The sequence below is a fragment of the Engystomops pustulosus genome, chromosome 7 (genome assembly GCF_040894005.1).
Source record: "Engystomops pustulosus chromosome 7, aEngPut4.maternal, whole genome shotgun sequence".
Classification (NCBI taxonomy): Eukaryota; Metazoa; Chordata; class Amphibia; order Anura; family Leptodactylidae; genus Engystomops; species Engystomops pustulosus.
In genome coordinates this window covers 76,718,672-76,744,894 of record NC_092417.1, presented here as the reverse complement: position 1 = coordinate 76,744,894, position 26,223 = coordinate 76,718,672, and the positions used below count along the sequence as shown (strand labels likewise).

Below are 26,223 nucleotides of genomic sequence, written 5' to 3'. Positions count from 1 at the left end.
AATATGAGGAGGACAGAGGACAGGAGGCAACAGTAATAGCAGTATGGAGGACAAGGGGCCATAAGAAGAGGAGGATGGAGGACAGGGGCCACAGTATGAGGAAGATAGAGGACAGGGGGCCACAATAAGAGGAGGATAGGGGATGTGGGTAAAAGAATTTAGGGCTTTATAGATTTGGAAGATAAATAAAAGTGGAGGATCAAATGTAAAGGGAGGATAAAATTATTATCCAGGTGATTTGGATGAAATACTGATGATACAGGTATCGGGGATCTGTTTTCCCAGACCATGGCCTTACCCTGCTAGTGTGTTATCACTTATACCATTGCAAGGTATTTAGGTTTAGGCATTTACACCTTTCACAGACAGTTCCAACTTTATGATTAGACTCTAGTAACTGTTCATTTTCAATGCAGTGCGTTGGATTTATTCATCTATTTTTAAAATAAAAGTGCATGTATATAATTATTACACATGAATGTAGAGCTTAGGCTGGAGATCATCACGTGACGTAGTTCTAGTTTTGGTCGCTAGAGGGCGAGCTCTCCCAGGCTTTCCTGTAGTGGAAAGGGCGGGCCAGGCTCGAGTAAGGGCGGAAGTGTTCCCTTCACATCTGCCCATGCACACGACGTGTTGGGACGTCATTTTGTACCGCCGGATATGTGGCTTTGCTGAGGTGTAGATGTGTAGCAGTCATGGCGGTGAGAAACGGGGCTGTGTATGAGGGGGCTTATAATATAGTCGTAAAAATTTGTGGACGACCGGCGGTTACCTCCATTTTGAAAATGGGCAATAAACTTCACCAGGGAAACAATTCCTATAGTAACTGATGACCCGTACACAGACCAGTACTCTGCCACTGTCACTCAATCGGCCAGTGACCCAGATCTCACTACAGTCCTAATCAACACTACGACCGATAACCTACCCCTAATATGAGATCTCTAGTGGTCTGGATCCTGTCCCTCACCCCACCTATGATTCCCCACCTTGCCAGCTTTTGTTGCTGGTTAGTATCCAGCCACGAAATCCAGCTGCTGACCAAGAAGTAGACCCTTTATACACCACTCCTAGTCTACTAGAGACAGACATCAAATTTAGGCTGGTCAAAAGTTAGAAAGGTAGTGGTGCTAATTATTCCTGGTTGCCTGGTGTTTTACATGTCTGTATGTAATATATACTATTGCTAAAGACGCTATAACTCTCCAAACCCCTTTCCGATGTAACTAAATTCCATTAATTGTCTTCAGCCGAAAGGAAAAGTAGGCACTAAGGGAAAGAAGCAGATATATGACGAGAACAAGGAGACGCTGAGTTTCTATCTCCGCATCATACTCGGGGCCACGGTAAGTGTTCCACGTTATATGTGTATTGTGCTTTACCAGGAGTGCAGCTGATAAACTTGTCCACTTCCAAACCAAGCTCTTTTGCCCATTAACACTTGACTCCATCTCTCTGGCCATGAGATGGTGCTGCATCACTTACCTGTGTGCCCATTCGTATTTCCCACTACAGCCTCTAGTAGAATAAAGGGTTATTGGAGCAGCATCTGACCACTGTGACCACAAATTTTCCAAGAGCTTTTTTTTAAGTTTTGGGTATTATTACTGATGGGGGCTGTAGACAGTGAAGTGAATGGGATTTATTGAAATCACTGTGGTTTCACTGTAGCTTATTTAATCATAATGTGACATTGTGTGACCTTTTTTCTCTCTGTCACTTCAGGTGTTGTATGCAGCCATCACTGTTGGGATCTTCTATCATTCTACCACGTTCTGGAGCTGGGTAAGGTCATTCATACATTGTGAAGGTCTGTATAGTGGGCACACATTCACAACCCATGCAAGGCTTTCACAATACACATGCAGGCTCTGTTCAGATCATTGTCATGACTAGAATTATTATATAAAATAAATAATGAAGTGATGCAAGATCTACAATGATGGATCTGCATATGGCAAGGGACTACCTAAATTCTATACCTGCTTACTATGTGTCGATAGAAATGCATGTGGGTTTCATCACTGGACATTTAATACAGTAGTGGTATGTATCTACTCCTACATACTTGCTTGAGATCTTGGCTATCTGCGATTTCTCTAGTAGAGGCTTTAATCTGAGAGCTGTTCTTCTGCACAGCTCATAAAGTTTACAGTTCCTCTCGCCTGCTTTTGCTGTATATCCAGAGACATTTATGATTTCTGTTTTACAGACTGTGGTCCCACATTGTCATCACTTAACAGCAAAGTAATTTCTCTCTGTGGTAGTTGTGTAATTTTCTTTTCCCACAGGCGACCCTGATTTTCAGCTGTGTCATTTATGCATTAGCGTATCGCTCCATGCGGGGAATGGCTCAACCTACCTTTTCTGAAGATGGAAGCCTGGTAGATGGTGGAATTGACTTAAACATGGAGCAAGGAATGGCAGAGTGAGTACATGGGCTTCTGTAAATGCTTCATTTGGTTGGATTATCCTATAAAACCTGTGGTTTCTCCGGACTTTGCTTTGAGGGCGCTGTCCCACATTGCGTTTGCAAACGCAGACAAAACCACGCCCACCGGGGCGGTCCGATCGCATCGGTGTTTCTATGGAAATGCCTGCGCAGCTCGTTCCCGATCGCAGGCGTTTCCATAGAAACACATATGCGATCGGACCGCCCCGGTAGGCGCGGTTTTGTCTGCGTTTGCAAACGCAATGTGGGATAGCGCCCTGAGTGTTATATTGACTTGTAGCTATACCCATTATCCCTTGGGCAGAAGCCTCACTTGTGATCATGGAAATATTATCAATATGTATTTAATTCAGTAAATAACATTTATAGGCACTTTTTTACCTTTACAGAGATCTCAACCCCCAAAATATTGATAGGTCAAGGATAGGAGATTAGGGGATGTGACACCCATTGTGACATCCAGCAGTATTGACTATGCACATAGTGTTCGCCTCACATGACTGGACCATGACTGGGTGTTGCCTGCTTACTGACACCAGCTCAATCCTCTCTATGGTTAGTGTGTGTGCTGGGGTTACTTTATATTCCAGTAATAAGCAGAGTGAGAATGGATTATATCTACTGAGGTCAATGATCAGTTAAAGTTTTAAGTGTGATTTTTATTAATCAATCATTTTCTTTTATCAGGCACCTTAAGGATGTTGTTTTACTTACTGCCATTGTCCAGGTTCTCAGTTGCTTCTCACTCTACATCTGGTACTTTTGGCTGCTGGTGAGTTCTAAGTTGTGCTGCTTTCTCACATTAACTTGTAGTAATCCTAATGTTAACATTTAGAAAAAAAATATACTGTATGTGTGTTAAACTCTCAAAATTGTTGCCAAGATCAGAGACTTTTATGAGGTAAAAGCAATAAAATAACACGTCTACACAGGACGCTAAGCTTTGCTTTTGCATCATATTAAAGTTGCATCCTTCATCCTGGTGGTAGATGCCCTTTAAGCTAGAAGCAGGAAGGGAGTTGTGTAGAGAGAGTGTTCAGAGATACATGCTTTACTAACCTTTGGCATAGGGACCATAGGGCATATTGAAGGCCTTATAGGTCTTTTATTAGAAACTTCGGGGAACATATGTCTTAAGTGAAAAAACATATCTAGTTTGGGGGGGGGGGGGGGTTTGAAGTTTTTTTGTCTCAAAAAAAAAAAAATCAATAAAAAAATCAACAAATGTTTAACTGCTTCCTGATCGATGGTCATTGGTGCCTGAATGTCCAGGTCAATTTTTGACGTTCTGATTCGCGCTTTTTTAAATGATATCTCTGGAAAAGCTTTAAGTATCATAACAATTTTTACTTAGTCTTTTTTTCATGACATGTGACACTAACTTGATAAAATAGTTTTATTAATTACATATTTTTTCTTTATAAAATTTGCTTATAACTGACTACAAATGAGAAAAAATTTAAAAAAAAAGTCAAATGACAAAAAAAGCTTTAGAAGTAGTAACTTTTAAGAAAATGATGCATGTACTTCTGCAAAGTGAATGTATTTCCTGCCGCTTCTTCTACATTTTACCTTTAGCTGACAGGCTGGGCAAAATTTAAATGCCTATATCTCCTGAACCCTTGGGCCTAGATTTGACACAATTCTGGTGTCATATTAAACAGAAGAATTTCCTCTTTAATATGATATAATTGTGTTTAGATGATTAACAGAATCGGAGATATCCACTCTTAAAGTTACAATTGGAAATAGAAAACTCATCAAAAAGGAGATTCTCCAGTTTAATATGACACCAGAATTGTGTGTCTAGGTGCCAGGGTTCAGGAGATATAGCTGTTTGAAATTGGTCATTGTTATGTTTCTAAATGTTCTTTCTGCAGAGGACATGTGCAAATTGGATGTATATAGTTGTATGGCAGTAGTAATGGGGTTAAGTAACCCCTTGCCTACGCCTGTTCTGGACTGGAGGTTATTTGTGCAAAAAGTTGTGACTTTGCACAACGATGTGTGACTTTTGCAGATAACTACAAATTTTAGTTACAAAAAAAACAGGGGGGAAATTAAAAGCTTGATACATTATCCCTTTTGGTTATATAATGAACTGTATAAATTTTTCTCTTTGTAGAGGTTTAGGGTAGCTGTTGTCGGTCTGTGAACCACCATGTAGAGTCCCTTGGGAAGGACCTCCTTACATGATAGTGTAGTCTTCACATAGTTGTTGTAGTGCATATTACAAGTGATAGTGTAAATAAATAAAACAAAGTTAAAAGTGAAATAGCCTAATACTTGGTCCTCCAGTGAGAAAAAAAAATTGTAAATATTGTATCTGCCTCCAAAAACTGGAATAAAATCCAGGGGTTAAATGGAGACGTGAGGACTTGGGGTAGCTGCTGTCATGATGATGTTATCCCCTTGCTCTACAGGCTCCAGGACGTGCTTTTTATTTACTGTGGGTGAACATTTTGGGACCATGGTTCTCCTCAGACTCATCCTCCGCTGACGCTCCACAAGAACAGAATGAAAAGCGACAGCGACGACAGGAAAGACGGCAGATGAAACGTTTTTGAGCACAGTAAAAGGACTCGGCTGTGCAGGCTGGACAAGTGTTTCAGGAAAGACTATGTCAGCTTCTGTTCGTGGTTGAGCTGATGTGGAGGATTTTCTATGCAAGGCAGTCAGTGTTTATTGGGCAAAACAGGATACACACAGGTCCTGAAAACTCCAGATGATACCATCCATGATGATAATAAAACATTCACAGAAGAAAATTACAATTTCATCTTGTATTCATCTGTTCAATGCCTAGAAAGAGATTCTCTCCATTAGAAATCTACCGTAATCTTGTTAGTAGAGTTCCTTTATAATAAGAATATAAGGATGTGTTCCTCTGGTAGTTTTCCCAGAATTCAGCTGTGACCTGTAGAACAATCTGAAATCTACAGTTTTTCTGCAACCACAGACTAAGCCTGACACTAAGAATATGCAGTAAATGACTTTCAGTACCTACACTGACCTATTGACTAGAATCAATAAAAGGGTATATGAAAGTGGGTATTATAAATTATACAACACCCATTTGAAAGAATATTCTTGTGCTCCGAATATAAGAGTTATCATTGTCACTGCCAGTTTCTGACACCAAGACAGGCTGTTAAATGTGTCTTATGTCTTAGATACCACACATCACATATTTAAAAGATTACCTGTGAGGTTGATTTGGGACCCTAAACCAACTATAGGTCCTTATGGACCTGTGGTTTAGGGTCCCAAATAGACCTCTTTGACATGTTTTTTTTCCCACTTTATTTAAAGGTAAACATTTATCGGACTCATTGAGGCGAGTATAAGGCACACCGAACACTCATCCTCAGATTCCGTTCCTCCTCTCGCTTACACGGTGAAGCTGGGGTGTAATGTGCTGACTTCACTTGCCACTACACACAGGAGACGAGGGGAGTATAATGTTTTTTTTTCTCTTCCGAATGCTTAAAAATACAACAGGGAAATCAGGGACACTAAAACACCAGTCCATAAGGACCAGTGTGCGGTCTAGTGCCCTAAATCGCCCTGACAGATTCTCTTGAAATATTCTTTCTGTATGAAATTTAAAACACGCATTGCGGAACAATGTTTTTCCCATAAAACAGTTGAACAGAATTGAATGGAGGGGCAGGACACATGCTCCTCCTGTTCTTGTGATAAGCACGTGTCCCAGCAGTCCAACCATCAAAGATCACCTTTTAAGGACTTGTTTTTCATAGAACAAGCTGCAGTTTCTGTTGATACAAAACACTTTATTACATTATACAGTGAGGTGAACTGAAAACCAGAATTTGCATGGTGCTCAATGGACAAACAAAAAGCCAGCAGATCCCAGAATGAAAATAAGGTTAGGATGTCTGCAGAGGGTTGTCCTTACGATAGCCTAACAAAAGCTGATTTAGAAGTGTTTTATCATTGTCCCTTTTGTGAACAGGTAGAGGTGGCAATGGATTTCCTTTATACTCTATAACCGCCATCTTGGCACGGTCCAGATTTTCCCGGTTGGGTATTCTGTACATACTTGTGTAGTTCCCATCATGGGAATGAAATCGAGGAACCAGAGTTTTAAAAAGCTTGTGAATTAGGTCCTTCTCCTGCAAAAATGAAAATAGCAAAATGTATGTAATCTTGTCTAGAATTATATTACAACTGTTTGAGAAGACCTCTTTCCTAAAAGCCCTGATTCTATTTTCCCCATTATACCTGGAAGATGCTATATTACAAAACACAAATGATTTTATTAGTACTTAAAACAGTACCAAAGTACATCCAAATACACATGTTGTTTTACCAGAGTATGTGAAACATCATTACACCCCCTGAACAGGTAATATATACCCTAACCTACCCTGAAATGGGTAAACAAAATATATAGGTATATCTAAAAGTGAAGGGCCACCATGAGACAAAAAGCGTTCATACTGATGCCTGACAAGTATACAAGTAAGCCAAAACGTCACTGTAGGTGATCAAACATAACTAGTGCACAAGGCAAATCTCTAGCATAAATTACAGGTAACATGGCAGCGGACACGTCAGATCAGGGTAGTCAATAAACAGGAGGTTGAGGCAGGCCTGGCGCCAGCACCCAGCTTACCTGGGCAAGTGCCGGGGTACTGGAGGGGCCCACTCGGGCGCGGAAAAAAAATTCCTGAGGGATTTAAAATGAAACAAACCTTTTTCCCAGCCCACATGCTCCAGTCCCTCTCTCTGACATCACAGATGGGGAGAGTTTGGCTTGTTCCTAGCTTCCGCCCATCTGTGACATCAGTGGGGTGGACCTGGAGCGTGTGGGCTGGTAAAAAAAACCAGGATCCAGATGTCCGTTTAATTTAGAGTTCCTGCCCTCAGAACTTGGCGTGGGAGCGTGGCAAGGAGGCAGGTAAAGTACAATTTACATCTTGGCAAACATGACAAAAAGCAACTATGCAATTGTCATGTTATGGGCTTTTGGAACATGTGCGTGGTGAAAAATGGGGGTTATGGCGACAGGTTCCCGTTAACACATGTGGTAACAGAACATGCAGTTACATGTATTGAGAAAGCCTTTCTGCTAACACAGTGGGTTCAGACAATACAAGACACCGGGAGCTGGTTTCCAAGGGTATGTCCCAGTTGTGGCACCGCGCTCATACCAAGAAGGTCTATTCAAGAATATGCAACATCTGCTCTGCTTGGTGCACCAAGAACATAAATACTTGGAGGTTTAATCTCTATTGCTCTTTCTCCAGCAAGGTTATGACAAAGGAATGAAGCCTAAAATGTTCAAAGTGCAAGTGATGGCCTTTAACACGTTTTCAGAAGGTATATTTTCCAAACATCCGTTAGTATCCAGATTTCTTAGAGGTGTACATAAGTTCTGTCTTACATTCTGAAGACTCAAGTGCCTGAGCTGCAGGCCCTCTCATTAAGAGCCATACCTCAGGATTCTTCCAGAAGTTGTCATTCTAACTCCAAATCTGACATTCTTACCAAAAGTAGCCTCATCGAATAACATTAATTGAGAGAAATTGTTAGTTTTTTCAGATCCTAATTTATCTTCAGATCTACAATCCCCAGATGTTAAGAAAACAAACCTAGTACATGCCTTTTAGGCAGACTTGTTTTGTTTGTGTTTTATCATGGTACTAATAGGGGAAAAAGTCATTTTGTGTGCTGCCAGAGAAAGTCCAGGAAGTAGAAAATTCTTGGAAATGAAAATTTCATTTCCTGGAGTCCATAGGCAGCAAAGTCCACATTGTCTAATGTAAGCTCTGGATCATTAATAGATTACTGCTGATTAACTTTGTCTTTCCTATCCAGCAGTAGGCAGATATTAACCCTTTGTCTGGTGTCTACGGGAAATGGAAATTTCAGAAAACTATTTACATGTAGGAAATTCTTATATGTAAAGTGCTGCAAAATATGATGGTGCTACAATACAAATTATTGATTTTACTTACCGTCAACCAGAAGTCTGCCATTTTCATAGCTTTGGCATCAGTATCTCCACATTTCCCATAATCAATAATCTGAAAAACACAGAGAACAATTACAGATGAAAAGTGGCAGCTTTTATTAAATCTCCACTGGTAAGAGAGGTAATGACAGGCTATGACTTGTGGATGGAGGTGGTCTCTATGTGTCGTGTCTTGTAAGGGGATTGCTAATGTACTGATGACAACAGAAAAGACTACCCAAGCTGCAAACAGACAGGAATAGGACCAGCCCTAAGTTTTTTCCTGAGCGTGGTTCATACGCAGATCCGTGGAAACCGCATGGGAAGCTATCGATATTATTATTGTTGTTTCAACATGAACAAATAATAACAATAATAATGAAAGCACACTGACAAATACTAGGATCATGTACAGGGAGCCTAAGGACCGTCTGGTAGTACTTCTGGTAGGTGGCTTCATACATGACAGTCCAAGATTTTGGGACTTGTTGTTCCCTACCTAAGGGCACGCCCACCTTTGGGAAGACACGCCCCTCTTAATACAAGTTTTAAAAGTATCCAAAAAACACATTAAATGTATCACAAACCATATTGCACCAAAACCATGGAACATTTGACTGACTAAACATATTGTGGTCAGTGAAGGGTCATGCTTCGTGCTGGGGGGCACAGAGGTCTATCCAATCATGGTGGGTCTGGTAATGCTCGTCCTCCACATGACAGTCACTGTAGGTTGTTAGTGACTCTCACCTTGTTGGCATAGAAGCGCATCTCATCTGCACGCGCCCACGTGGTTTCAATGCGCTCATGTCTGACCAGGGCCGTCACGAGATTTCGCAGCATATCCAGTCTTGACCGGGGCCCCAGTCCCATCCGCCGGGCCACCCTGCCATGGGATACCAAGAGATGAGGGAACAGCCTCATCTTGACCGAGCAGAGACCTCTACAGCCCGGCTTCCGTAGACACCAGTCGAACTTCCGGCTTCCGTACAAACTGATGAAGTCGAATCATTCCGTTCATTGCCGGAAGTGGGACAACTGCTTTCCGTACATGGTCTGGAAGGGGAGGAGATTGGGAAAGGGGCGGACTTATGAGGCTGCTAAGAGTAGCGAGCGGAGACCTGCACCTCCGGAGGCCGCTGGAGTTGGAGTTACCCCGGTACTCAGCAGGTTGGGCAGACCCGACCCGGGCTGCGTTACGTACTTCTAATAATTGTGTTATGGCTTCATGGTTTACTATAGGTCACGTGACTAGAGTTGAGTAGACAGTATCACACACTGTAGGATGAGATACATTGGGTTGGTATGTCATGCCATAGATTATGTGCAATATGTCCATCAATATGACAATATGAATGGCTCCTGTTAGTGTCTATTTGAATCGATTATGTTAGTCTTTGCCTCATTTGCTTCTGTCCTACTTATCAGACAGATAAGGGATGGACACTTAGGCTGTGTGCACATGCTGCAGGTTGTCATGTGGAAAATATGCACGGTTTTATATGCACGTTTGTTAATGTGGATTTGTCTACTTAGCTTGTAGTTTTTCACATCTATATATTTTTTTTTTTTACCTGTTTTGTGAGCCAGATCTGACGTCATGTCAAGCAAAAATCTAATCATGGTGTGGGTTTGTTGCAGATTTTGCCTCTCCCATAGACTTTAATATAAAAAAAAAAAGTATGCAAAAATCTGCGAGGATGCACAAAAAAAGCACAATGCTCATTGAGCAACAATGTCTGTGCAAAAACTATTTGTCTATATTACTTTTTATATTCGTCCAAATCACATTCACTTGAATGCTACTCTATTACTCTGCCAATCTTTCTACACCAAAATCCACACCTAAAGTCCCCCGGAACTTGCAACATGTTCATCCATGAATCCATTAAATTTCTATCTTATCTTTTTAGTGATGGGAGAGGTCTGAATGAAGGTGGGATCTGAGACTTAGATGTTATTACAGTATAATAATTATCATTATTAATATTATTATGTAACTACTCAGCAGAAGGTTTTACATGTCACAGGATGAGGCTAGGCACATCTGTTCTGGAGCCTTCATTGTCTTCTTCCATTAAATGGCAGGATTGCAAGGAGTTAATCATCTAGGAAAGGGATGGACGCTCCATTAGAAGCCATTGTAGTCAGTAGAGTTTTTGGTCACTTTAGGACATGTGAACTGTAGTCTTAGTTTCAGTAGCTTGGCAGACTGTTTTACGTGTAATACAGCAACTCCGCAGACAGTATTGCATGTGTTAGCAGTGATGTGCCAAGGTCATCACTGAGGCCTATGATGTAAACAGAGGAGAAGGTGTAGTGGGGCAAGGTGCTGATACTAATTTTTGATGCCCCTTTTCAGCCCAGTTAGCATAAGAAAACCTATGCATGAGCCCTTACATCCGCTGTCATCCCCTGTGACGTACTGATTTGTGGTCTGTTTCTTAGGTGTATCTGAGCTAGTGGGTTCCTGAAACTGTCTCAATGTTATCCGATGATCTACAGTCTAAACCAGAGGTAAGTGCTCCCCCTTCTCTGCAGGGATCCAGGTGTTCGGTACAGGCCTCCAGTAATAGTCCTGGTTCTCTGGTGCGCCATTTTCTTGCTTTCATCTTGCAGCTACTGGTGGAGTTTGTCCAGAACGCTTCTATTCCACTGGGAGAAGGACTTGTCGGTGCTGATACAAAGGATCTGACGTGTCTCTCACTTCTTCCGGAAACGACTGAATGTGCTTCCTTACTGTTACCAGGTAAGTTTATTCTGTGGACAGAGGAAAAGATTTCATAGAAAGACCGCTTTTACAGAGGAGCAGTCCATGGCATGACAGAGACGTAAGAATGTGAGCTTTCACTGCTTCAAAGTCTGTACAGCTCGTTCCTCTGCAGTCCCTGAACAGAATTACCATAATAACTAAAGCTTCTTTTAAAAAAGACCAAAAGGCAGGCACACGGCTGTTCCTTGTAGCGGGGAACTGGTGGTAGGGGGCGCTGTACAGAGGCACGTGGGAGCATGTTACTTGCTCCTACTGAACTATATTAAAGAGGCTGTCAACCATAATAAAGGCACTAGGCATATTCATGAGGGGGAGGTCAAGACGCTGCTTCTCCCCCGGGCCGCCCCAAGTCCCGCCGCCTCATGAATACGCACCAAGCTGTTTGAGCGCAGTCCGGCGTTCCTATTGTACTGTGCAGCAGTGTCTGCTAGCTTTATTGGAGGGTTCTGATAAAGCTAGTAGTGTAACACTGCTACATCTGTTTGCCTTTTTTATGGGCGACAGGTCCTCTTTAACTGAAACAACGATTAAAAAAACATTTTTATTTTAAAACGTAACCTTTAATGAGAATTCATGTTTCTCAGTGTCCGTGTTAATGGCACAAAACCTCTCCAGAAAAAAACACTCCTAAACCAAATAGAACATCAGCAATTGTGTATCAGTGTTCCAGTTCATCATCAACATTGAACTGAATGGGTCAGATTTATCAAACTGTGTGAAAGTCTATATTTCTAGTTGCCCATGGAAACCAATCACAGCTCAGCTCAGATTTTACCAGTGCTCATGAATATTTTAAAGGGGAGCTGTGATTGGTTCCCATGGGCAACTAGAAATATTCTGATTTTCAGACAGCTTGATAAATCTGCCCCAATCTATTAGTGGATTCTAGAGAGGGGTCACCAGACTGGACTTGGGACAGTATCATAGTAGTTCTGTTGTACATAGGAGGTAGTATTATATATATTTTTTATTTTGTATCTATTCTTGTACATAAGGCAAATACTACAATAATCCAGAGAGGGGGAATGATGTTCAGCAGCTGATCACTATTTTCTCAAGGGATTGACATTATCTGTCTGGGGGTCGCCCTGTTGATTAAATGACCCTTGGCAGGCAGAACGGCTCTCCTCCTCTTTCTTGTGATGTATGTAAAGCCATTCTTCAATATGAGCCGATTTACATTAATGGTCTATCTGTAGATACTCCTGCAGAGAATCGAGTGTCACCTAAAACATCAGACACAGAACTACTAAACAGCCTCCATCTCAGCACAGATTCCAGAGATCATAAAAGTGAAGCCACCTTACTGTCTCCATCTGAGCCTTCATCACTTCTGCAGGACCTGCCTACCAATGACAACTCCTCATTCATCCTCCTCAACCTGGCCAGATCAGGTAAGAATCTGCCCTAGCACCATCATCTCCAGGATGTACTATGTCGCTATACAATGTGAGGGAATCTGCAATTACCGCAACCAGATGTGATCAAAACCAAAAATCTAAATCCATAAAGTAACCAAGAGATTCTATATAAAAAGTAACTTTACCTCTACATGTTAGTCTTTACATCACTTAGAATACACCATCTGCAGTTTTACATGGTGAAAATGGATGCCAAGTTAGAGAGTATATCGCTTGCTTTTTGTGGACTGATTGCCTCTTCCATGCAGTATGATCAGTTGTTGATGGTATATCTCACCATGCAAACATGGGATATGCATGACAGTCACATTAATGTGTACTCTGGTATGGTCCGGATCGTTTCTCCAAGTATATAAAGCCAAATGAGAGCTGATTGGCATGATGTTTAGTCAATAGTGTTTTTTTTTTTTTATAAAGCGTAACCAAACTTTTTTTGAGTATTGTCTGAGGACTTGTCTCCCTACAGACAGTCACTGGATTAGTTTTAGCTTCTTGCAGAGCTGAATTATAAAATGAAATATGCTCTTGGTATGGTAATCATTCTGTGTCCTTCTCATGTTTTCGACCATATTGAGCAGTGTATCTGAGTTCTGTACTCGGCATAAATATAAGGAAATGTCTTTATTTGTATGATGTGTACAGAACGCAGATGGACTGCTCACTACAGGAGAAAGAAGGAGCAGAAAAAGGTCACAGAGAATCGGCTTTACTCTGTGAAGTAGATTACGAAGTTTACTATTGTCACCACCTGCACATGTAAAAAATGAATATCCTGAAAAATTTAGACTTTTCTGTCTCTTCTTATAACTGCATATCCTTGTCTCCAGTTTCCTGATGTACACTTCATCTATAAGTTTCTCTCCTATGAAGAAAGTGTTTCTCCCCTTCTTTTGTCTGCCTTTCCTCTTCCCTGCTGCTCTAATGCAGCTTGTGCTGGACTACAATGCCCAGTAGTACTGCTGACTTACTTGACTCTCTTACTTTACAGGGCTAGGTTCTCCATCTGAGCACATGGTGTTTGTTCATGATGAAGCAGAGGATTCTGGGAATGACTTCTTGGCCAATGATTGTACAGATAGCAGTACGCCGTGGTTTCTGCGTGTTCAGGAGTTGGCTCATGACAGTCTTATAGCTGCCACCCGGGCACAGCTGGCAAAACATGCTAAGTCTATCAGCAATAGTAAGTGCTGCCACCAGTATCTCTGTAAACCAGTAAATGGCTTGTAAGACCAAGAATCTATATCAGTATTTCCAGTGTTGGGAGACAGAAAAGTAATGTGCCCTTCAGTTATCTTGATGTAAAAAATGGAATTGTAAGATATTTTGTGTATTATTTTAGTGGACACAACACTGACTGGATCCTGTGAGGCCAGAGCTGCACACCCAGAAAAACGGCTCCGCTGCTCCTTTCATGGCTGTGATCGATCATTTGTGCGCCCAACACACCTGAGGTACCACCTGAAGACACATGTGTAAGTTCCTTAAACAGCTTTGTGGGCTAACCTACTACAACTTGGCAGAGAATTGTTTATTACTGTGATTTGTGTCTGCCAGAGTAGGATATACATTGCCCTTCAGAAATAGATCTTGGTTAGGTGGAGATATGGGTTGTCCAAAACAAAAGAGAACCTGCTGCTGTTAGCTGGCTCACACTGCTGCATCCCCGGTGATGCTACTTTCTATTGCTGTGCGGTTTGAGGGCAGGTCACTACTGACACCAGTTGGTGACGCAGCATTTGAGTACAGGTCACCACTGCCACAGCAGCATAAACCAGGTGTCTGTTTGTGGAATAGAGGTAAAATTTGTATGTATGTGTGCTGGGACGGTAATAGATGTGGTGTATGTTCCTTTCAGATTACTTCCTAACCTATGGTAAAGGGTTAATGCACTGACCAGAGCTTGCATAGCCCTAATCACCAAGTGCAGCTGGGAAGAGGGTTTTTAGCTCAGAGCTGTATTCTGGTCATGGAGCGACTTTGCTCTGGACGGCTCCTTTTTCATTTTGTTAGACAACCCCTTCAAGGTCCAACAACTTGACCTTCAATTACTGGTTATCACACAGGCCCTTTTTAAATGACATATAATAAGACAGAAACGTTAAATGTAATCATGAAAGTTTTTTGCAGAAATGAGCGCTCCTTCATCTGTCCTGCAGAGGGTTGTGGGAGAAGCTTTTATGTTCTCCAGAGGTTGAAGGTACATATGCGCACCCATAATGGAGAACGTCCATTCCTGTGTCCTGAGCCTGGCTGTGAAAAGCAGTTTACCACAGCTGGGAACCTGAAGAACCACCTGCGTATCCATACTGGTGAGCACTAATCTGTCTGTGTATATGTCCTGCGGAGGCTGCGACATGGCTCACAATTCTCCTATCAACAGGAGAGAAACCTTTTCTGTGTGAGGAGGAGGGATGTGGCCGAAGCTTTGCCGAATATTCAAGTCTGAGAAAACATCTGGTAGTTCATTCAGGTAACCTGGTGGCTGGGGTATGTCTCTCTAACAGGATCTATGTTCTTCTTGGCTGACACTTGATATTGTGTTTTAGGAGTGAAGTCACATAAGTGTCCAGTATGCGCCAAAACCTTTTCTCAAAGCGGAAGCAGAAATGCCCATGTAAGAAAACATCACCATGAAAGGAGCGAAGGTGGGTGACTAGTGTCTTCTCCTTATTTTCACTAGTCTTATTGGTTTTCCGTTGAGGAAAAAAAATAAACATTTAGTTTACCTCATACACGGGATGAAGCTGATAACTGATAGTGACCCACCAGATTTACTGGTTGTCTCCTGCAATGAAAGGCACATGTGCTGGGAAATCCTCACTGAGCCAAGATGTCCAGTGCACAACCAGGGAGTTTTGGCAACAAAGCAGTAGGGATACATGAGGAGAGCAAGCACGGTTGACTGGGCCATTTTAAAGGGGTTTTCTAGGTTTTGAAAATGTAATATATGTTGCTCCAAGGAGTATGAAAATAATAAAGCGCTCACTCTCCGGTAGCCATTGTCTACTTTGTTCAGCTCAGATGTGTGCTTGCCGACAACTGTTACTTCGCCCAGTGTGCAGGACACACTTGTTGTCAGATCTATATTCTCCAATGAGGTCATACACAAAACTGTATTCATTCAGTATTGAAATTATCTGAAATGTGGGAGGTTAAAATTTTCTGTATATGTGATGTGCCCCCCCCCCCCCCCCCCCATCACTTAAGAAGTAATTGCAAGAAATAATAACCTAATTGTTTTAACCCCTAGACGCACCACGACGTTATACTATGTCTCCGGGGCTAGATGCTTAGCGCACCGGGACGTAGTATAACGTCCAGCTTCTGGGACCGGCTCACGAACGGAGCCGGTACCAGAAGCAACGGCTGTCATCTGTCTATCATAGCTGACACCGCGCTGTAACACCCGCGATCGGAGCCGACTCGGGTGTTAACCCCTTACACCCCTGTAAGGGTGTTCCTGCTGTGGATCGGATCCCCCGTGCCGCTTACCGCGGGATCCGATCCTCTACTGGGCAGCTCCGAGGACTGGCATGTGTCCCGGAGCTTCCGGGTCTGACTGTAAACTGTCTGAGCATGCACAAGCATGCTCAGACAGTTTACACTGCTCTACAATAAAATAGTATTGTAGAGCATTGTATTGAACTTAAACCAGCGATCAGAGCATCACTGGTTTAAGTATGTATAAGTAAAAATATGCAAAAACACTTAACACTACACATTATAATAAACAAAAAATAAATACATAAAAATATAACCCCCTAAAATGTCACTTTCCCATAAAAACAACTTAATAAAGTATAAAAAAACATTAAAAAAACCCTGCATATTTGGTATAGCCGCGTCCGTAACAATCTGAATAATAAAACAGAATTATTACTGGACCCGCACGGTAAACGCCGGAGGGAAAAAACGCAAAAAACGTTCCGAAAAAAGATCATTTTTAATGAATACCCTTTAAAAAATGCTCTAAAAAGTGATTTAAAAATTTTTATGCACTCTAAAATAAGCCCACTAAAAAGAACTGTTCTCGCAAAAACTAAGCCCCTAACCAGATTTGTCAGCCAAAAAATAAAAAAGTTATGCATATAAAAATGGTGATGCTAAAATGAACAAGATTTTCTCCAAATTAGTTTTTATTCAGTACAATTGAATAAAATAGACAAAACCCCCACATATTTGGTATCCCTGCATCCGTAACAATCTGCATAATAAAACAGAATCGTTATTAGATCCGCAAAGTGAACCCTGTAAAAAACAACCTCAAAAAACTCTCTCTGAAAAAAAGATGATTTTTAATTAATGCCCTTTAAAAATGCTCTAAAAAGTGATTTTAAAAAGTTGCGCAATCTAAAATAAGACCACTAAAAAGAGCAATCATTCTTGCAAAAAATAAGCCCTTAAACAGATTTGTGAGGTGAAAAATAAAAAAGTTGGTGATGCTAAAATTAACAACAATTTTGCCAAATTACTTTTTATTCAGTAAAAATGGGAAAAAATAAAAAATCTATATAAATGAGGTTTTTTCGTAATCGTGGTGACCCATAGAATAAAAATAATATACTATTTTCATGGTATGGTTAATGGCCAAAAAAAAACCACATAAAAATTTTCCTAAAAATTGATGATTTTCATTTCCTCCACCAACAAAGGGTTAATTAAATCTCACCAATTAGCTATAGATGCCCCAAAATTAGTGCATCTCATGTGGCAAAAGAAATAAGCCCCTATAGGTGCACGTTAAAAAAAGAAAAAAATTATAGCCTGTACAATGTGACATAGCAAATCTGATCTGGATGGCGCCTCCTTCCCTTCTATGCCCGTCCGTGCGCCCATACAGCAGGATACCACCACACATGGGGTATTGGTGCACTCGGGAGAAATTGGGTATCAAACTTTGTGGAGCCTTTTTTCATTTGATCCATTGTAAATGTTTAATTTTCCACCCAAAATGAGTGTATTGTGAAAAAATATTACAATTTGCAGACTGCACCTCCATTTTGTTTTAACCCCTATAAAACACGTAAAGGGTTAACAAACTTCTTAAAAGTGGTTTTTCATACGTTGAGGGGTGTAGTTTCCACAATGGGGTAATTTATGAGTCTAGCTATTATTTAGGCCTCTCATTGTCAATTAGAAGTTGAGCAGGTCCATCTAAATACTGGTTTTGGTGATTTTACAAAAAATGTGAAAAATGGCACCCAAATTCTGAGCCTCATAACATTCTAGTAAAATATGTGGAATCTTAAAAAACCATGGCAACATAAAGCAGACATTTGGGAAATGTAAGTTATGAATTTATTTGGGTACTTTTACTATCTGCATCAAAAGTAGAGCATTTAGAACAATGAAAATAAAGAATTTTTCAAAATTTTGTTTTTTTTCATAACTAAACGCAAAAGATTTCATCCAAATTTTTGAACTAATTTGAAGTACTATCTGTCACAAGAAAACAATCTCATAATCCCCTGGATATCTCATAGTGCTCCCACGCTATAACTACTTATAGTGACACAGGCCAGATTTAAAAAATGGGGCCGCGTCCTTTAGGCCAAAAGATGCTGAGTCCCGTAGGGGTTAAGCTGTTTAAATAAGATCAGAATATACACTCACCGGCCACTTTATTAGGTACACCATGCTAGTAACGGTTTGGATCCCCTTTTGCCTTCAGAACTGCCTCAATTCTTCGTGGCATAGATTCAACAAGGTGCTGGAAGCATTCCTCAGAGATTTTGGTCCATATTGACATGATGGCATCACACAGTTGCAGCAGATTTGTCGGCTGCACATCCATGATGCGAATCTCCCGTTCCACCACATCCCAAAGATGCTCTATTGGATTGAGATCTGGTGACTGTGGAGGCCATTTGAGTACAGTGAACTCATTGTCATGTTCAATAAACCAGTCTGAGATGATTCCAGCTTTATGACATGGCGCATTATCCTGCTGAAAGTAGCCATCAGATGTTGGGTACATTGTGGTCATAAAGGGATGGACATGGTCAGCAACAATACTCAGGTAGGCTGTGGCGTTGCAACGATGCTCAATTGGTACCAAGGGGCCCAAAGAGTGCCAAGAAAATATTCCCCAAACTATGACACCACCACCACCAGCCTGAACCGTTGATACAAAGCAGGATGGATCCATGCTTTCATGTTGTTGACGCCAAATTCTGACCCTACCATCCTAATGTTGCAGCAGAAATCGAGACTCATCAGACCAGGCAATGTTTTTCCAATCTTCTACTGTCCAATTTCGATGAGCTCGTGCAAATTGTAGCCTTAGTTTCCTGTTCTTAGCTGAAAGGAGTGGCACCCGGTGTGGTCTTCTGGTGCTGTAGCCCATCTGCCTCAAAGTTCGACGTACTGTGCGTTCAGAGATGCTCTTCTGCCTACCTTGGTTGTAACGGGTGGCGATTCGAGTCACTGTTGCCTTTCTATCAGCTCGAACCAGTCTGCCCATTCTCCTCTGGCATCAACAAGGCATTTCCGCCCACAGAACTGCCGCTCACTGGATGTTTTTTCTTTTTCGGACCATTCTCTGTAAACCCTAGAGATGGTTGTGCGTGAAAATCCCAGTAGATCAGCAGTTTCTGAAATACTCAGACCAGCCCTTCTGGCACCAACAACCATGCCACGTTCAAAGGCACTCAAATCACCTTTCTTCCCCATACTGATGCTCGGTTTGAACTGCAGGAGATTGTCTTGACCATGTCTACATGCCTAAGTGCACTGAGTTGCCGCCATGTGATTGGCTGATTAGAAATTAAGTGTTAACAAGCAGTTGGACAGGTGTACCTAATAAAGTGGCCGGTGAGTGTACATTGCTATATACGGTACCTCCCCTACTCCCCTGGGGTATGCTCTGATGTAGAGAACCTCTAAATTTGTGTCTGTTTGTAGATGCTCTTGCCGAGGATAAAGTGTCACCTAGAGCACCAGACCCACAACTGCTAAACAGCCTCCATCTAGATCCCAGTACAGATTCCAGAGATCATAAGAGTGAAGCCGCCCCACTGTCTCCCTCTGAGCCTTCATCACTGCTGCAGGACCTGACTGCCAATGACAACTCCTCATTCATCCTCCTCAACCTGGCCAGATCAGGTAAAGTCCATGTCGCATCCCTGTTGCTTTCTCTTCATGGTCTTCCCAGCAGCACAGTATATGGTTTATTTCTGCCCCTGCTTGTAAAAATTAATCAATTGAATGAAGTCTGACCAGTCCTTTTAGACATGTTCATAAATCAAGCACCCCCTCACCCCCTTTTTTTTTTCTTTTAAGTTGCTTATTAATTGAGCTTTAAGCCCTTAAAAGTTGATGATGAATTTCTCTCCCTGCTCATGATGTCTTAGACATATTCTCTACTAGGAAGATATGAAAACTTCATCCTTTGTCCACTCACTCGTATACTATTTTAACTTGCAGTAACCCTTAAAATCATTTGAAAATATGACCCACATTTTTCCGTCTGAAGATTTCTTCTGAAATGTTGGACCACCCTGTATTATATTTGTCATTCAGCCTTTTAAATGTGCATTATGCTTCCATTAATAGGTTCAATGATTTAACTTTTGGTGGTGTGTCTTGAATTTCCCATTATTGTTTTGCTGGTAGTGTTAATTTCAACAATTGGCTTTTACTTCAGTGAATGTCTTCAGTGAAGATATTTAAACAATTTTGGCTAAAGGGATTCCCCAAGATTTGCATATAGATGACTTTTGCTTAGCATATATTATCACTTTCGGATGGTTGTAGCTGAAACTCAACCAATTGGCTAATATCATCTCCTGCCAGGTATATAAAGTATACAGAGCTGGAAGTACACAGCTTTCTAAGCTATAGTGGTCTTGGTAGGGTGCTGCAGCTTAGCTCCATGTCAGGTAAAAAAATAGCAATAGCCATTATTATACTGCTGGTAGGAATAAGAATACAAATTAGTTTTAAAATCCCACAATCCCAAAAGTTCTACATTTTAATTTTACCAAGGATGATGCCTACAAGCTAAATACATTACTGTAGTCTTTGCATATACAATCCCACCTAGATTGTATCGCTCTGCACGCCATATTCTACTCTGTTCTCTTAGTGAACCTTTGTTATACAGTTGTCAGTGACTTGTCCACACTAAACCCATAATAAGGAATTTTGAGTCTTTTGTGCTCCCATTTCTTGCATTCTTATTGAGACCCTTTCTTTACAGGGCTAGGTTCTCCATCTGAGCACATGGTGTTTGTTCATGATGAAGCAGAGGATTCTGGGAATGACTTCTTGGCCAATGATTGTACAGATAGCAGTACGCCGTGGTTTCTGCGTGTTCAGGAGTTGGCTCATGACAGTCTTATAGCTGCCACCCGGGCACAGCTGGCAAAACATGCTAAGTCTATCAGCAATGGTAAGTGCTGCCACCAGTATCTCTGCAAGAACAAGAATCTATATCAAGAGGAGGGATGGCATCCCTGCATCTCTTTCCAGTGTCAGACAGAAAAGTGATGTGACAATGGAATTGAAAGATATTTTGTGTATTATTTTTAGTGGACACAACATTAAACAATTCCTGTGAGGCCAGAGCTGCACGCCCAGAAAACCGCCTCCGCTGCTCCTATCATGGCTGTGATCGATCATTTGTGCGCCCAACACACCTGAGGTACCACCTGAAGACGCATGTGTAAGTTTCTGGCAGCAGCTTTGTTTCTTGTCAATGTAGAACCTAGTATTGCAATTATTTTGGTAGCCCCATATAACTCAGCAGAGGATTGCCCAGAGAGGTGGTTTTTATAGGAGGACCATATATCTCTAGCATCAGCCTTGCCCTTCTGTAAGGGAAGATGTATAACTTTTCCTTACATGAATCCTATTAATTGCTGAAAGTGGACAACCCCTTTAAATTAAATGTAATGCAGCAACATAACTAAACCTCCGCTTCAGCTGTCACCGCTCCTTTGTTGCTCTTTAGGCTCGGATCACCGTTAATGATGGTCCTTGCGGTACATTTTGTGTGAAGTCAACATTGAGGTATTTGCTCCATTTAATTTTTATTGGACTGAAATGGCTGGATCGCGAGGGGTCCCAGCATTTGAGGATAATGTAAAAACTTAGGACAGACCATTTAAAGGGGGCATCACAAAAAATAAAATCACAGGAGCTGCGGTGATGGGAGCTGGAAAAGAGCTGACAAGTGTGTTTCATTTTTAGTTGTTTAGCACACAGTTTTGGTGTTAAAATTAGGGGCCTCGGGTTATATACGGTAACAAGAAAGTTTTTTGCAGAAATGAGCGCTCCTTCATCTGTCCTGCAGAGGGTTGTGGGAGAAGCTTTTATGTTCTCCAGAGGTTGAAGGTACATATGCGCACCCATAATGGAGAACGTCCATTCCTGTGTCCTGAGCCTGGCTGTGAAAAGCAGTTTACCACAGCTGGGAACCTGAAGAACCACCTGCGTATCCATACTGGTGAGCACTAATCTGTCTGTGTATATGTCCTGCGGAGGCTGCGACATGGCTCACAATTCTCCTATCAACAGGAGAGAAACCTTTTCTGTGTGAGGAGGAGGGATGTGGCCGAAGCTTTGCCGAATATTCAAGTCTGAGAAAACATCTGGTAGTTCATTCAGGTAACCTGGTGGCTGGGGTATGTCTCTCTAACAGGATCTATGTTCTTCTTGGCTGACACTTGATATTGTGTTTTAGGAGTGAAGTCACATAAGTGTCCAGTATGCGCCAAAACCTTTTCTCAAAGCGGAAGCAGAAATGCCCATGTAAGAAAACATCACCATGAAAGGAGCGAAGGTGGGGGACTAGTGATTTCTTAATCTCCACCATTTCAAGTTTTAGGTTGTATTTCGGAGTTGTCCACAACTCATTTGTTATCAGATCACATTCTGCACTTAAGATAATATCTGCAGCTTGATTTTTTTTTTTCTCCTGCAGAGCACAGTAAAGCTGCACAATCTCTACATCTTAATGAGGAGAGCTTGACTGGGGGTCAGCTGCTATCTGTAGAATCTGTAAGTCACTCCTATGAAGACAGAGTATCCATCCTACTAAATTAGACTTTTTTTTTTTTTTTTGGACACATTAATTTGTTTTACAAATTAGCACATAGCTTCAAGACTGAAGTTCTGCCTTGAGGTACAACAGTTTGTTGGACAGAAACTTATGTAGGGACTAAATTCTTGCTACGACCCTCACAATATGCACCTGGCTGCCAAGTCTTCCAGACAGTCTCTACGGAAAAGATGTTGCAACCTTGCGATTGCTATTCCAGCCGTAGGTGCTTACAAATACATATTTGCCACATCTGCTGAACATAACTCCAGTATCGATTGTACCTTTTACAGACTGGATCTGGGTAGCAGCCAATAGTCCTCTTGTTTCTACGTGACAAGGTCTGAATGTAGAAATTCCAGCATCCTCCATATTCTGCAGACTAAAAACCCATCTAGATTTCGGACCCTTAACCTAAATAATTTCATCTGTATTTTGATGGTAATAGTATATTCTTTGGTTCATAAAAGGCAATCGCAAAAACTTGCCAAAATGAAAATTCCAGCTCCTCCGAACGTAGATGAGAATTAAAAAAAAAAAAAAAAAATCCCATTGACTATGCTGCTACTATACTGTAAATCTCTGTGGGGTAGCCAGTGGCATCTACATGGCAGCTGACTCGCACATGTCCACGTTGCTTTAGGATGGGAGGTGATATTGATGTGTGAGCTGATTTACTGTAGCATTTACAATGTGAAGATGGAATGTGCTGCAGGTCACAAAATCCAGATCCCACCATTTGTAAACTACTACTTTCTCAACTAAAAATAAAAAGATTTCCATTATTTGGGCTTATGGATGCCACATTCTGCCCCTTTTCTGTGTGAAGTGTTAATCTGTATTATATCGTAAAACTAGCTGTAGCTCCCGCCCTTGTCCTCGAAAGTAAATAACTGCTTTTAGCTACAACAAAATAGAATGGGTTAAAAAAAATATTTAATGTTTTTCTCTATATACTGTCTCAGACCGTCCCTTTTCATAAACTTTTTTTGACGCTCTCATTCCAGCGACTGTCTCTTTGTCTATGGGGAGATTTATCTGAAGTGTCTGAGAGCAGAACTGTTCTAATTGCCCATGGCAACCAATCAGAGCTCAAGTTTCATTTTTGCACAGCTGTTTACAAAATTACAGCTGAACTTTGATTTGTTTCCATGATGAACTATACCAGTTTTACCTCAGACATTTCTGATAAATTTCCCCCTATGTCTGTATCACTATGCATCTTACCTCACACATGAGTGTCTTATACTGATTACCTATAGTAACCAATCAAAGCTCAGAGCTCATATTAATGACCTGTAGCAGAACAGCAACCAATGACAGCTCAGCTTCTAACTGCCACAGCAGCAGACAATGGCTCCTGTATATGGTGGGAAATAAGTGGATTTTGGAAAGCGTGGGTATAAATTTTCGGGTCAAAACAGAGACTATGACGTTCCCTGAGTCACAGGCAACAACTATGCAAAACTTGGCGATTGTAAACGTGACGGTACAGATTCCTTTAGCGGACACACACACACACACACACACTTACTTTTGGAAAGGAAGTAGCATAGGTGTCAACACCTCAGTCGCATAATTTCTACACTCAAATTCTTTCAGACAATACAGATGTTTTGTTCATCTCTAGATAAAAATGGATCCCTTTTGTGTAATTTAAGCTCAAAAATAATTTTGGATAGTGTTCTCTGTGCACTGGATCTCTAACAGTGGATATCTGTTTCCAAAATGTAGTCACATCTTAGGGCAGTGGTGGCAAACCTATGGCATGGGTGCCAGAGGCGGCACTCAGAGCCCTCTCTGTGGGCACCCAGGCCATCACCCTAGCACACCAGACAGGACTCAAAGAATCTTCCTGCAGTTCCTAGCAACTTAAAAGATGCTGCTTTCAGTCATATATTTATGTGATAATTCGCTATTTGGGTATGTAGGAAGAGGGAGAATGAGTAGACGGGGACGAATTATCTTTGGAAGACCTACTGCTGGCCCCACAATATTCTGTATACAGAGGGACACTGGAAAGAAGCTAAAATGATGCAAATTTTCCATCTTGTCCTCAGGAGGCCGATATTATCGAACGTTGTTGAAGAACAGGGAGCAATAAGTTACTGCTTTAATTTTTGGTTGGCACCTCGCAATAAATAAGGGGGGGTTTTGGGTTGCAGTTTGGGCACTCGGACGCTAAAAGGTTCGCCATCACTGTCTTAGGGGATTCTGAATTAATGGCACCACAGAGGCTCAGTGTAAGTGGCATGGTCTCAAAAAACAAAAACAAAAAAAAAACAGTGTACAGAGCAGTTAATGCCCACATATATCCCACCGCTTGTGTGCAGAAGGGCAGGAGCATGGTTTACCTCTCTCACCCCAACCGCAGTCTGGGGATGCCCCTATAGAAAGGTTGTATGCTGCAGATTGCAGTGTGTCTGTAGTTGCTGGAGGTGGTGAATACTTAAAGGGGTATTCACATTTAATTTAATTCATTTGCCATATGTAAACATTTCTTCAACTGGATATTATTAAAAAAATGTTCCTGTGTGAAGATTATTTCTCATAAATGCAGTCATGTTGTCCCTTAGAAACATGATGGCTTCCTTGGATACGACCACCTCACATTTTGGCAGCGATGGCCAGACATGCACTATTGAGCACTGCCTGACCTCCTGACTTCAGCAATCATTACCAGAGAATGGCTGTGGGACATGCAGTAACTTCCAGACATTAAATATACAAAAACCTTTTGTTTCTTTGTGCAATCCCTCCAGCAGAGGTGACCGTATCCAAGGACAAAGTCTTGTTTCTAAGGGACCATATATATCACTACATTTATGAGAAATTAGCTTCACAGAGGTAAATTTTTTTTATAGCATCTAATTGAAGAAATGTGTGTGTGTGTATATAAAAAAAATATGGCAGATTAATGAAATTTAATGTGAATGCCCAGACGGGAAAACCCCTTTAAACGTAAAGTAATGCACTCTTTATGTTTGAGCCTTCAGCCAATACTAACAGAAGGCGGAAAGAGGTGCCGAGCTATAAAAAACATAGGTTTCCTATCCCTGGAGGAGGACCCCTAGCTCTAGTTGGGTGCTGTCATGATTTAGGGAAACAAAATTCGGTGAGTAATCACGATTTTCTTCTGTAACAACAGATTTGGACATTTTGGATTTGCATATTAAAAATAATTTATTAAAACTATTCACTAAGAATACATTTCATTATGTACTACTTTGGTAGGATTTTTGCTGAAATCAGTGCTTTAAAAAAAAAAAATTACTTTATGGGCCAAAATCTGTATTTTCACCATGTGATGGAAAAGATTTTTATGGCCCCCACCACAGTGTATATAAGGGTGGACTCGCATTTAGCGTTTTTTTTTTTTTTCCTTTTACATCATTGATTTATCACTTTCAATTCCTGGCCTTAGTTGATTTGTCACTGATGCCTTACTGAATTTTTCTTCTCAATGGGCTTTTTTTTACACTTCAGTTTTTTTCACTGATCCAATGTTGTCATGAACACAAACAGAATAAGGTTACTTTTCCTGTTTTTTTTTTT

General features: G+C 41.2%; 3 protein-coding genes across 7 annotated transcripts; 2 read left to right on the top strand and 1 right to left on the bottom strand.

Annotated features, from left to right (window-relative positions):
- Positions 1 to 545: 545 nt before the first annotated feature.
- Positions 546 to 5,226, top strand: TMEM208 (transmembrane protein 208). 3 transcript variants are annotated; one of them, XM_072116878.1, is made up of 6 exons: positions 546 to 701; positions 1,251 to 1,346; positions 1,726 to 1,785; positions 2,292 to 2,428; positions 3,140 to 3,224; positions 4,876 to 5,226. In XM_072116878.1, the coding sequence occupies exons 1-6, from the start codon at positions 696 to 698 to the stop codon at positions 5,017 to 5,019; spliced, it is 528 nt and encodes a 175-aa protein (XP_071972979.1). In that variant the 5' UTR covers positions 546 to 695; the 3' UTR covers positions 5,020 to 5,226. The 3 variants fall into 3 exon arrangements, with proteins under 3 accessions (XP_071972979.1, XP_071972981.1, XP_071972980.1); XM_072116880.1 differs by lacking the exon at positions 546 to 701 and adding an exon at positions 841 to 1,121 and having other exon boundaries at positions 2,329 to 2,428; XM_072116879.1 differs by lacking the exon at positions 546 to 701 and adding an exon at positions 846 to 1,121.
- A 999-nt stretch (positions 5,227 to 6,225) lies between these two features.
- MRPL17 (mitochondrial ribosomal protein L17) lies at positions 6,226 to 9,492 on the bottom strand. The gene is made up of 3 exons (XM_072116881.1): positions 9,183 to 9,492; positions 8,437 to 8,505; positions 6,226 to 6,588 (listed from the first exon to the last, which is right to left on the bottom strand). The coding sequence occupies exons 1-3, from the start codon at positions 9,354 to 9,356 to the stop codon at positions 6,343 to 6,345; spliced, it is 489 nt and encodes a 162-aa protein (XP_071972982.1). The 5' UTR covers positions 9,357 to 9,492; the 3' UTR covers positions 6,226 to 6,342.
- ZNF410 (zinc finger protein 410) lies at positions 9,467 to 23,266 on the top strand. 3 transcript variants are annotated; one of them, XM_072116870.1, is made up of 16 exons: positions 9,467 to 9,602; positions 10,881 to 10,949; positions 11,052 to 11,181; positions 12,405 to 12,599; positions 13,615 to 13,806; positions 13,966 to 14,098; positions 14,754 to 14,935; positions 15,007 to 15,096; positions 15,173 to 15,271; positions 19,530 to 19,730; positions 20,827 to 21,018; positions 21,159 to 21,291; positions 21,893 to 22,074; positions 22,146 to 22,235; positions 22,312 to 22,410; positions 22,552 to 23,266. In XM_072116870.1, exons 2-16 carry the CDS (start codon positions 10,917 to 10,919, stop codon positions 22,671 to 22,673), a joined length of 2,073 nt encoding a protein of 690 aa, XP_071972971.1. In that variant the 5' UTR covers positions 9,467 to 9,602; positions 10,881 to 10,916; the 3' UTR covers positions 22,674 to 23,266. The 3 variants fall into 3 exon arrangements, with proteins under 3 accessions (XP_071972971.1, XP_071972972.1, XP_071972973.1); XM_072116871.1 differs by having other exon boundaries at positions 9,505 to 9,591; XM_072116872.1 differs by lacking the exon at positions 9,467 to 9,602 and adding an exon at positions 9,709 to 9,731.
- Positions 23,267 to 26,223: the final 2,957 nt, after the last annotated feature.